This window comes from Mytilus californianus, unplaced genomic scaffold (assembly GCF_021869535.1).
Source record: "Mytilus californianus isolate M0D057914Y unplaced genomic scaffold, xbMytCali1.0.p SCAF_8, whole genome shotgun sequence".
In the NCBI taxonomy this organism is placed as follows: Eukaryota; Metazoa; Mollusca; class Bivalvia; order Mytilida; family Mytilidae; genus Mytilus; species Mytilus californianus.
This window is the reverse complement of record NW_026262734.1, coordinates 19,365,464-19,379,109: the sequence shown is the minus strand read 5'-3', so window position 1 is coordinate 19,379,109 and position 13,646 is coordinate 19,365,464. Positions and strand designations below refer to the sequence as shown.

General features: G+C 32.1%; 1 protein-coding gene across 1 annotated transcript; it reads left to right on the top strand.

Moving 5' to 3' along the window:
- The first annotated feature begins 5,871 nt into the window (after nucleotides 1-5,871).
- On the top strand, nucleotides 5,872-10,668 carry LOC127710948 (uncharacterized). Its single transcript, XM_052216907.1, has 6 exons — nucleotides 5,872-6,007; nucleotides 6,582-6,902; nucleotides 7,743-7,858; nucleotides 8,167-8,347; nucleotides 8,705-8,797; nucleotides 9,902-10,668. Exons 1-6 carry the CDS (start codon nucleotides 5,941-5,943, stop codon nucleotides 9,955-9,957), a joined length of 834 nt encoding a protein of 277 aa, XP_052072867.1. The 5' UTR covers nucleotides 5,872-5,940; the 3' UTR covers nucleotides 9,958-10,668.
- The last annotated feature ends 2,978 nt before the right edge of the window (nucleotides 10,669-13,646 follow it).

Here is a 13,646-nt window from a genome sequence, read left to right as displayed (position 1 = left end):
CAACCAAACCATAATGCCGTTTGCAAAACGTACATCCTCTCGGGATCGATTTTGTCTTGTAAGTTTCCTAAGATTACACAACAAAACAGAACACCGTTTGTATTAATGTACATAACACAAAGAACAACTAACAGTTGGCCTAAGTTGACTAAAAACACAGAAGTGATAAATATATAGTACATTAAAAGCTATCCCTTCGCTGCAAGTTCAAGATGTCCTAATAATTTAACAAAATGCATTGTTATTTCTCGATTATAAAAAACCTAGATAATATAAATTACGATGTCATATTTATAGCATAACAGTTTTTCAAACATTCTTCCGGCTTAAAGTAAAGAACTAAGCTATGCAATTGTTTTGTTTGACAATTAAACAAGTTATTTCTGTCTATTCTTATTGTTCATATACAATTTCATAATCATTTAAATATAACTTTGATTGAACGATATTGATTTGTAAAATATGGGGGAGTTCCTTGATGAAATTCATACGGTGTATTTTTCAATTGAAACCCTGTTATTGACTTGTTTGTGTGTATGAAATAAACAAGACTAAATCTTGTCTACCATCAAAAAGCATATTCTTATCTTCAATCCAGTCCGATCTGACGTTGTTGTTTTGTAGATGGCAGTTTTCTAAAAATGTCCAGTTAAATTATAATGTATTTTTGAAAGATTAAAAATTGAGTACATGTATTCATTAACTTGAATATAGATTGATTGATTGATTGTTGGTGTTTGAATGCCACTCGAAAGCGGTACTTTGGGCTATTTTGTGGCGGTCAGTTTTTATGGGTGGAAGAAGCCGGAGTGACCGGAGAAAACCACCGACTTTCTAAAGGAAAACTGACAATCCTAATAAATTAAGATAGGAATGGAGTGCACCCGGTTCGAACTCACAACCTCAGTGTTGGTTGGCTAGTGACTACAGTAGTAGAATTACTTAGACCACTTGGCCACCGAGGCCCCCAAATTGAATAGAGGATACGACTTGTAAAAATATATGATAAAACGTATTCAATCCTATAAGATATTCGCACAGTATTGATTTCACTGTATATTATATCAGCCAACTAAACTTAAAACATATATTTGGGAGCAAAACTTATTTTCACATTCAGCTATTTAACTGTAACTTATGGAATGCGAATTATACAAAAACGTCCATGCTTTGCTGTAAATATTTAATTAAACTGTCAGATCTTCCCCTGGTGTGACAAAAGTGAACATGAAAATTTAAGAAAAAAATAATTTCGGAAAATCTCACGCCTTGTGGTCCTATAAGTGCGGAGTACGATTATCGTTGTCATATTTAGAATCAAACCAATCAAAATAAGGGATTTGCGAAAATTTGTACTTTGACCACAGGTGGAAGTTTTCAGATGTAGAGCCCAGGTCTCTTACTATTTTTTTTTAAATAGCAAAATCAATACTGTAGTGTTACCGAAAAAGTAATTATTGGTACATTATTTGATAGAATAAAGATACAAGTTTTAATAGATTAAATCGCGACGTCATAGAAATTACAAATTGAATAAAATTAAGAATAAATATGAGTATACATCCGAAGTCCTTTTTATATGCCTTCGTCGGGAACAATAACATAGCAAACTTGGAAATCGTAATGAATAAGTATCGAAACACGATTGGAGCTGTATAGCCAAAAATGGGCGTTGAATAATTGTCAAATACAACTCAGATCATCTTTTCAAGTTTTATTCTATTAATCTAAATTGCGTAATGTCGGCGTATTTTATTAAATAAATCAATTTCCATTTAGAATGTCTTCATAAAAAACACCTTTATATAACACAAAAAGAGATAAATTGTAAGAACGCCTTACGTTGACAAATTAAATTTCAAACAAAAAATTGGAAACAAATGGAAGTATATTTGCGTTGTGTAAAAGGAGTAGTTATCCAAAATAAAAAGCTGCCAACCTTATCTTTGGTATAGGTCTTCAAAATTCAAACAGGACATGCCATGAATCCAATACACAATTCTCACACATTATTTGACCTGTGTAGGATAGAAATCGACCTTAAGCCAGTGCATGTATACATATACAAAATAAGATAACAGATGAATAATAATTGATATTTATTTGGGTAAGTTCGACTTTTATCCGACGCAGCTCATTTGTTTTTTGCAAAAAAAGTTTTCATTGTTTTTTAGCAGACAATTCTCACATAATATATATTCTTTGCAAAATGAAATTGATTTTTTTTTGTTCAATTCAGTCTAAGATACTTGCTTTAGAGCTTCAGAGGTCTAGCATTTAATGAAAAACTGCTTCAATACTGCAAAAATAGCTTAGTTTTGAGGACCTATCACTTAATTTCAGATATGATCCAAAAAAGGTGTTTTGTGAAAATATGTATAATACACAACTGCTTAAGGGGTAAAATGTCATTTTAGTAACGCCTTTTTCTCATATCTGATTTTCAAAGCTATTTGTATAATGGCAAAGTAAAATAAAAGCAGTTCATTTCGACATGTTAATGATTAAAGTTTCATGGTGATACCACAATTAACTGACATTTCTTCACTATAGATTATTTAATATGTTTTAATATAAACATCTTTTTGAAAGAATTGCAGAATTTTACTACTTCCGAGACCAAATAATAACTGTCATTGTGACGCATCCATACTCCATAACGGTGTCGCCTGAAGACCAGTCTGAATAGACTAGGCGCGATACTAACTGAATAAGGAATGTTTACCTAACCCCCAATATTTATATTATTGGTTTTATTTACACTTCCTCTAAGATTACACAGAAAGGAAGTAAAATTGAGAATGGAAATGGGGATTGTGTCAAAGAGACAACAACCCGACCATAGAGCAGACAACAGTCGAAGGCCACCAATGGGTCTTCAATGCAAAACTCCTGCACCCGGAGGCGTCCTTCAGCTGGCCCCTAAACAAATATGTATACTAGTTCAGTGATAATGGACGTCATACTAAACTCCAAATTATACACAAGAAACTAAAATTAAAAATGATACAAGACTAACAAAGGCCAGAGGCTCCTGACTTGGGACAGGCGCAAAAATGCGGCGGGGTTAAACATGTTTTTTGAGATCTCAACCCTCCCCCTATACGTCTAGCCAATGTAGAAAAAACAAACTCACAACAGTACGCACAGTAAAACTCAGTTTAAGAGAAGTCCGAGTCCGATGTCAGAATAGGAAACAAAAGAAAATAAACAAAATGACAATAATACACAAATAACAACAGACTACTAGCAGTTACTGACATGACAGCTCCAGACCTCAATTAAACTGATTGAAAGATTATGTCTTCATCATATGAATATCAGGCACAATCCCTCCTGTTAGGGGTTAGCATACTGTAGCATAGTAGTACTTTATCAAAAGTCCCTAGTACAAATGTATTCATGTCCTCACATACCTTATTCAATAATTGTTTACAGAAATAGATCATATATATTGTCATCAAAACGAAATATTTGGCTCAATAAGAAACATTTTTTAAATTTGAATGGTCTTATAATGTTATATATTTATCTGTTTTAATTTTCTGTTATGATATATTTGATAGTTTTTCTAAACACAGAGCAGAGTATTAACACGTTAAAGGTAAGCCAAGTCAATTTAAGAGGGTTATACAGTAGTATAGATAACAATAACATAATGTAAATCACAATATTTTTTATATATTTAAATAACCCATTACTCTTTTCACTTGTCGAAGAGGAAGGTTTTATCATTCATTTGGTTATTAAAATGAAGTACTGGATAATGTAATAGAGCTTGTTTTATTGTTTATTGATAGAAAACAATCTTTTGATACTGTCTTATTTATAAAAACAGAAATATCCCTTTTGTTTTACATCTAATTAACAACTGCTAAACGTAATGCCTTTGTGCATATTTCAGTTTTCTTTTATGATACGAGACAATAACACTAAAGCTAAGCCGGTACGTCTAAAAACCGCTCAGGACCTGCCGGGTGCACTCAGGATATGTACTTGTTGTTTTAGTGAGCGTTAAGTGTATATATTTGATAGATAAGCTAAGCAGCAGCACCGATTTAAGTTTATAACTTAAGCACAGAACATTAACAGTTGTTTTTTTGTAAGTTTCTAAATAAAAGTCAATACTTTATTTTAAAATTTTAAACGCAAATGATTTTTAACATTTTTTATAATTGTATTCGAATGCAATGGAAATCTTTCCCATCATATACACTATATAATTACGGGACTGATCATATCATTCCATGCACAAACGCAATTTTGACATTTAGACATTCCTTAACTAATATCTATACATGCAATGTATGTAGTACACAATCGGAATAAGTACTATATATGCTTAAATATAATGTGTTGGTACAGCAACTTGAATGATTTTGAATGCACAACAAGGAGCCGGCGATATCAAAGGGAGACTCAGAATAACAACTGAGAAGTCAATAGAAACCGGCAAAAGCACAAACAGCAATCTACTAACAGTGCGTAAGAAAACGAACCGTGAACAACACAATCACGACGGGAGATATCAAAGGGAGATTCAAACTCATAAGTCGATAAAATAATCCCTACATAAAAAACTGAACAGTGATCAACAGGATCCAAGCGGCAGATATCACAGGTAGAATAAAAACTTATTAGTCGATAAAAACCGGCATTATCACAAAAAGACAAGCAGTAATCCATCAATCATTACATAAAAAGAATATTCTAATGCAATTCGTTTGTAACAATCATTTTCATTGGACATTAACAAATATTTTGAAGTCCGTAACTAAGAAAGCCACCATTTAATTTCCAATTTTTTTTTTGGTATGTAATTTCTCAAAAAATAAACAAAAAGTCACATTTTGTGCCTCAAAATTTTCTTTTTGTCAATATTGAATCCATTCAGAAGAGTATGACAAGTATAGATACGACTAGATGACACCGGGAGTATTCATATGACATTGTTTGGGTACAAAAGACCTCGGAACAGTTTCGCGGAGTTTTTTATTTATGACTATTTTAGGCCAAAATATTGATAAATGGAAATTATTTTAATATGTGGCATAAGAATGGAGATAACTGTATTTTATTTTACGCTTGGCGTTTGTAAAACTTGATTTTACTGTAGCAAATATCCATTTACCTTACTCCGCTACGCGGCAAGATCACAAAAGACAACAAATAGATAAACAGCAATATAAAAATGACAAAATAAAACAACTGAACAGAACACAATCCGACCCCGACGGAAGACATTTTAGGGATGATTAAAACGCATAATTCTATAAGAACCGGCAAAACTACAAGAAGACAAAGAAAAGACAAATTGTCCGTGAGGTACGAAATTGCATACATATGAATATTTCATTGGGATAAGAAAGCATACACATAAGTGTCCAATTAGGGACGAAGTGGCATACATTTAAAAAATTCCATGAGGTACGAAATGATCCAACTACGAAATGACCATGGTACGAACTGATTTTATCCAGGGAACGAAATGGGCGGTGCAAAATGGTTTGGCACGAAATGATTATAATTCGACCCCTACACTTGTTTCAAAAGTTTAAATGTCTTTTAAAAAGTTGATAGCAAATGTCCCGCCTACCACTGTAACTACATGTTAAATGCGTATTTTATTGTCGGATAATTGTTTACAGCTATAAATTTAGATAGTTGATAATGATCATTTAGGATATAATTACAAATGACTGACATTACAGGCCCTTGCTTTAAATTTTTATTTGTCATATCATATAAGGTAAACTACATATGGGCGTATCCGTAAATAAATCTTCTAATGGATTTCAATCTTAACATTATTAAATGCTTTCTTTTGAAATGCAAATATTAAATTTTAATTGTAATCATAATAATACTGTTTGTTATATGTCTATTGAATAAAAACGAAATGATCTCGTTTTTATTAACATTATATTTAGTGAACTACAAATGAATACCGCAACATTTTACGATGTATTACTGGTGTTGTTGATGATGGGACAAACTGTCATGACAAGTGAGTTGAATATAAGATAACTTAATCTTATCTGATATTGAAACTGGATATTTGATTATAACATGTTAAAGTATAATAATAATGATATAAACAGTTCCAATTCTACTGCATTTATGTGAATTTCGAAAATTTTTGTCTCTTCAGTGATGCTGAAGGCTTATGTATGTATGTATGTATGTATGTATGTATGTATGTATGTATGTATGTAAGTATGTATGTAGTTCATATCTGTGTATTTGATATTCAGGTTTAAATAGACAATAACTGTTAAGTGTCTTTAAATATCAGCTGTATTTGTACGAGGCTAAGAAACAGGAGTAATGCGGGATTCAGCAAGCTATTACTCCTGTTTCAAGCCGAGTAAAGACATGACTTAAACGCGGACCGCAGTGAGGACCCCAAATCGAACTGTGACGTAAACAGTTCACTCGCAATAGAAGCAGGATACCAGGAGACTATATACGTCTAGTTAACGTATATCGCTTCGTGTTATGTGTTCACCTGTGTTAGTATAGTAGAGATGTCGATTGCAATATAAATTTATTTATCTATATACGTATATTTTATATTTCAGTAACGTGGAATGTAGTGAACAATCCTGTAATATTTGGGAGAGACGTTATACTAAAGTGTCACGTGGACAAGAAAGATTGCAATGTTTCCAGAACAGAACCTGATTCACGACAGTGGACCGGTGGGCAACATTACCAGCTTCTTGTCTGCAAAGGATGCTCTAAAATTTCTAAATATAAAATGATGACCAGAAATACAAGTCTTGATTTTGATTTATTGATCCGAAATTTCAATGAATTTGATTTGGGTCACGAATATACATGTCATTGTGGATTTGCAGTATACACTAAAATACTATCTGTAGAACAGAATAAGTTGATTTGTAAGTATACCAGTGGTAATCATAACGAAACAAGTATTGTATTAACTGACATGTGTATAATCTCGGTTATTTTTTGCATTTTTTGTTGAAAAGGTTTATAAGTGTTAAGTATGTTTTTTTTCCAGAATTGAAGAAGCTAATTATAAAATAAATTTTAATATAGAAATAAGAAGAAGTAGTATTTTGCTAATTAAACATCAATCGATTAGAGACAAAACAGCATAAAGGAAAGAAACTTTAGGTCCTTGTATGGCCTTCACCAGTGGGAAAAACACATACCATTCAGCTATGAAAAGCATCAAAATTACAATATGTAATTTTATAAAACAAATTCACACGGTTGCGAGAAGACGGAAAGCATTAGTAATGCCAAAACAATAAACGATAAACAAACGGATAACAGACTCTTGACTAAAGATAGACAGTAACTAACTCACAGTAACTGAAATATATAGTTAAAAACAATAACAATAAATGAATACGTCATGTTTTACTAGAGGTGTTTAACGACATTGACCTCCTTATAAGGTTTTCACACGGTCGGTAATTATTTTTTATCAGATTAAAGCATCTATCAGTACATGTGCAATTGATTTAGTTTGGATACTTTATAAAAAAACATTTATCTTAGTATCTATACAGCCAATCTTCAAAGATCTTACTGCAGATTAGAATTGATGATTTTAGTATATAGATAACGAGACTGTACACATAATGTCACAGACATGTCCGAAGCATACTTATTAATATGTAGAGCATCATATAAGAGGTCTTACTTTGTTTTAAACAGATACATTTTAGCATTCATGTAATCCTAATTTGGTAAATAATTGATTCCAGCTTTTCCAACTGAAATAAACAAGGACAGCAGTGTTTTCATCAGTGGAAACCAGCTACATATAGAAGTATCACTCGAGAAAGTAAATCCAGTACCAATCTGCACAACGTTGTTTAAGGTAAGCAGCTTTGAAAACTATTTATTATATTCACATTTTTTAAATGTTTTCGTTTTTATCTGTTGTAGATCAAATTAATTTAGAACTTAATATTTTATTCTAAAAATACTATATTTGTTTTTCTATGTATGCTGCATAATTATACAACAAACGCAAAATGCACCAACACTGTCTTTATGAACATTTGCATGATTGAAATATCATTTCACATAGTTTTTGTTTTATTTAGTTATTTCGTCACAATACTTATGAACACCTGTCAAAGTTTCACATATTTCAGAAATACATGTTGGTCTCTTTTTTTACAGGACAAAGTTATAAGTGAAGCAAACGTAACCAAGCTGCAATCTTATAGATATTTTACAGACGTGAATGTGTCCTTTACTTTTCCACTCCAGGAGTTTGGTTGCAGTGGTAGTCTGCAAATTATTTGCTCACTATTATCTTACAACATAACCGTTTACAATAAAAACATACAATCGTGTCCTGGTAAGTTAAATTTTTTCCGATGTTTTTTTAGAGGCTACGTTTTATAAAAAAACGTATTTGGTTACTTCAATACGGTCAATGAAAATTTCACTTAATGAATAAATATAATCCCTATTTAAATGACATTCACAGTCATAATCATAATTGACAATGCATGACATGATATTTGCCCATTTAGCCCCAATGCCATAAACATGATAAATGAAAAGGCAATATGTTATAATCATAGTGAATGGCTAGTTTTGATTTATCAAATAGTAAGACAAAATTAACTATGCATATGCACACTCCTTATGTATGTTGACAATTTGCATTAAACACAGTGAATGACTAGGTTATTATTTTCTTTTACATTAGAATACGACTCATCCTTTCATTTGCATATTCTAATGGTCACAGCATGTTCTGTCTTTTTGTTGGCGATGTTCTGCATTGTATACATCATTAAACGTAAGTTAAATACAAATATTTTATAGCTAATAATCTTAATCAAATGTCAATTGCGTGTTGAAAACATGTCAAAAAAAGACAGACGATACCAAGTCGACAGTTAAAACTCACACGTGAAATTGACAAGAAAATAAAACTAAAGACTACAAAAACCTCACTAATAACTGGGAGGATTTCAGGTGCTCATGTATGATTAGCAAAGAATATTCTATAGTTGCATCTGTCGTGTTGCTCATGGTAAGTTTAAAATTGTTGATGACAGAAGGGACGAAGACAAAATAGACAAACAATAGTACGTATACATACAACACACAACACAGAAAACTGAAGATTGAGCAATATGAACCCCATCAAACATTGGGATGATCTAATGTGCTCCAGAAGGGTAAGCAGATCCTGCTCCACATGTTGCACCCGTCGTGTTAATTTTGTGATTTCAAACCCGATAATAAGTCTTATTCGGTAGTTCACATTCGTGAAAATGACACGGGATTGTAGTTACGACATTAGTAACATATCCGTCGTCTGTGAAACGAATATCCAATACCGGCCAACCAATTTGTGATGTCGTCCGTAAAACTTACGATGACGTCAACTTGGAACTCTTGGCTTGATAGCTTCCTTGTAAGCAGAAACTCTCTTTCAAGGAAATCTTGATATGAAATACAAGCCCTGAGATATCATATGAACTGGGAGATATATACTCCGTATGCAGACGCTGCTGGAATATTGCTACATAGAAATTCAATTTCACAATTGGGAAGTTGAAATCAATTCTTTTGTCGTGAAGTTTTGTCTGGTGAGTCTAATACAGTTTTGTGATAATTTAGGAAATGAGGACAGGATTGTGAATTAACAATTGAAACGTATCTTTTAATATTCACGTATAACCTCAAAATAATATCTTCTTCTTTTTAATCAACACAACCTCCTTATTGATTGTTTTAAGCCCAAACGACATTATCTAAAATCTAAAAGAAACATTCGTTTGGGAGAACTACATGTATTTTCCCAAAGACCACGACAACAGGGTATTTAGCAATCTTTTAACAATAAAAAAAAGTAAAATACTTCAATGCAATTTTTTAATATTTTTTTTTTCAGGGAGACATAGAAATAATGATTCGATTTTATATCTACAACAACATGAAGAAGGATGACGTGCCAATGAAGAGTGATTCTTCCAAAGATTTTCTAATTGTTTATTTGAAAAAATGAACTGAATGAGCCTATGTAATACATGATCATTTTTTATTTTTCATTCGTGTATTATAAACACATTTTTTGTGCAGCAAGAATCCTGCAATCTGATTGGTTAATAATTTAAACATATTTTATTTGCTTAAATATGCAAAAGGGATGAGACACAAGTTAATCAAACTTATGAAGTCTTCTCCCATGAACAATTTATAACAATATAATTTTTTACAAAGCATGCATGCAAATAATACATTGTATATATTGGATATGTAAAAGATGATGTGTGATGATGTGAATGGTTGTACACAATATACATGTATATGCACTTTAGTGTGCTGTATTACACAATTAGAAACCTCTTTGACTCTTTAGTAAACTCATATACATTCTTTAAAATTCTTTCATTTTCATCATTAGTTAATGACGAATCACCGGAGGTTAAGATGTTCAAATTTAATAGAGAGTTCTCTGGTAACCAGTTCAGATTATTAGATAGTTTGATTCTTATATTCGTATAATTAGGACATTCAAAAAAGAAGTGAAATGAATCTTCACGCTTAGCACCACAGCTACAAGACGGATCTGAAATTATATTAACTCTGTTAAGATCATAATTCAAAAACGAGGCTGAGCATCTAAGTTGAGTCAAAATGATGTTGAGTTTACGATTGCCAAATGTATAATGTTTGGGTACTTGGGCTTTTGAATTCAGTTTAAGATTTTTTACTTCAGTTTTGAATTTACCTAAAAAGTCAATGTTGCGGGTCAGCACATTAAGGTTATTCCACAGTCGTATAGTTGAAGGTATGAAGGATTCTTGGGTCAATGAAAGTCTACAAAAAGGGTATATTATATCATTCCCATTACGTAAGGGGTAAACAGCTATACTTTGGATTGTTGGTGAAATTAAATTGCAAAGATAGGCTGGTGCATTATTATGTTGAATATTATAAAATAATTGTAACTTCCTCCTTTCTCTTCGTTCAGCTAGAGTTTCCCAACCAATCTCATCATAAATAATTCTACTACTAGTAAAAACAGGAAGACCTGTTACAATTCTGGCTGCCTCAAGCTGCAGCTGCTCTAATTTGTTACTATAACCCACACCCATATTATCCCAAACTTCACAGGCGAATTCGAGTAACGGTCTTATAAAAGTCAAGTATAGCTTTTCTAAGTTATTTCTACGTAATCTGTACTTTAGTTTTCTAAGTACATTCAAATGTTTCGATACATTTTTTATGATACTTTCCACATGAGTGTTCCATTTAGCATCTCTACTAAATGTAACACCCAAGTGTTTATGAAAATCTGTAACTTTAATATTCTTACCACTGAATATGAAATTCATTTCCGGAGTTTCAATGTATGAAAACAACATAATTTCTGTTTTTTTCTGGGTTAAAGGACATCAGCCATTTCTTAGACCAATCGCTCAGCTCACTCAGGTCGTGACTGATCACTGATTTTATTTGTGACGTGTCACGACTAGAGTAGCTGAGAGATGTGTCATCTGCAAATAATCTACATAAAGATATCAAATTTTCAGCAATATCATTAATATAAATAATGAATAAAAGCGGTCCCAAAACAGAACCCTGTGGGACACCAGCTGAAATACTGCAAAGCTCTGACGACGATTGTTTAATAACAACTCGCTGTTGTCTGTTGTTCAGGTAACTTTTAAACCAATTCAATAATTTCCCGTCCACACCGTATGACTTCATTTTATATAGCAATCCTTGATGCCAAACTTTATCAAAAGATTTAGAAAAGTCACATAAAACGAAACAGCTAATTTCTTTATTTACTAGTGAATTTAAAATACAGTTGTAAATTTCTAAAAGCTGGTGAACTGTTGAACATTTTGGAAGAAAACCAGACTGGTATTCATATATTAACTTATTTCTATGTAGGTGATTGAAGATATGTTTATAAACAACTCGCTCCATTATTTTCCCTATACAACTTATAAGCGATATAGGCCTATAAATAGATGGTAGCGAACTATCTCCCTTTTTAAAAAAAGCAATTACATTTGCAGTCATCCAGCTGGTGGGATATTTACATTGTTGTAGGGATTTATTAAATATTATTTTTAAAGGAATTGCTATTTTTTCAGGACACATTTTCAGCATTTTATGACTTATGACATCTGGACCAGATGCCTTATTAGGATCTAAAATTTTAATTATATCAACTATTTCATATTTTTCAATTACTAAATCATTTAAAATAATATTGGTTCTTGGTTCAACTTCAGGGATGGGAACACCTTCCTCCTCTAGGGAAGAAATTATACTAAAATATTTATTCAACAGATTACATTTCTCGTCGTCTCCGTACACTACATCTTCCATACTTTCATCGTGAATAATATTAATAAGTGGTGGTAAATCACCAGAACCCTTATTGGATTTCATAAGCATTTTCATTATCTTCCAATAAGTTTTGGGGTTAGCCACGTTATTTAAGATGATATTATCCAAGCTTCTTTCAATTTTTTCTTTTGCAGCTTTTTTCAAATTGTTTACTTTATTCCTCTGCTTTTTGTATTTATTAATGTCAGAATCTTTTTTAGTTTTTAAGGCTTTTTTACGAAATCGATCTCTTCTGCGGATTTCTTTCCTTAACTCGTTGTCAAACCATGGTCTGTCATTGTTTCGTATATAAACATGCCGAGTTGGGATGCTCTGCCTTGCGATGTCAAGGATTTTTTGAGTAAATGTATTGCACATCTCGTCGACATCCTCAACATCAGAAAAAAGTGCATCCCAACTGACAGAATCAAGTCCGGAAGAAATTTTTTTTAAATCTGCTTTATCGTACAACCAAATTTCTCTTTTGAATGATTTGGATGCAAATCTCGGACATTCTAAAAATATTAAAGAAGCATCGTGATCACTTATTTCCGACGGTAATTTAAGTACGTCGGCAACAGAATATTTAATTGTGTCGCTGGTTATTATCGGGTCTAATAATGTGCTACTGTGTCCAGTCACCCTTGTCGGTTTATTTATTACATTTTCTAAATTAAAAAGATTCATTGTATCATATAATTTATTATTATGGATTGAAAATAAATCAGAGTTCAAATCTCCTGTTATCACAATATTCTCGCTTAGTTGGTAACTCAATCCCAGCGAATAATTAAGTCTTGTCCAATGGTCATTGTCCGTCCACTCAGGCCTATAAGTACAACAAAGAAGAAATGACTGACCTTTACCTTTAATCTCTACCCATATTGTCTCATCAATGTGGTTTTCGAGTTCACCTTTACGTACGACGGATATATCATCCTTTACATAGATGACAATGCCTCCGCCGGCACTGTTACGATCCTTTCGGATTATATTCTTTGAAAATGAGGAAAGCTGCAAATCGTCAATGTTAACACTTGGATCCAAATGAGTTTCAGTTATAGTTAATATATCAAATTCGTCAGTAAAGTTTTGGAGAAAATTAAGCTTATTTCGTAGACTACGTATGTTTATGTTACATATGGATAGTGAGGTTTCATTTATACTGGTAAAGTCAGTTATAATATCTGTATTCGGACCTGGATTAGTCTCAATATTTCCTATAATTAGGATGACATTTAAAACAAATAGCAGAAAAACAATATCTATATTCGGATTTAAGCTCTGGA

What these genes read in the sequence shown, in the direction of transcription:
- LOC127710948 (XM_052216907.1), top strand. Translation starts at nt 5,941, where the DNA reads ATGAATACCGCAACATTTTACGATGTATTACTGGTGTTGTTGATGATG. An exon ending in GGGACAAACTGTCATGACAA is followed by an intron (nt 6,008 to 6,581) that starts GTGAGTTGAATA and finishes TTTATATTTCAG; the next exon opens with TAACGTGGAATGTAGTGAAC. An exon ending in AGAACAGAATAAGTTGATTT is followed by an intron (nt 6,903 to 7,742) that starts GTAAGTATACCA and finishes AATTGATTCCAG; the next exon opens with CTTTTCCAACTGAAATAAAC.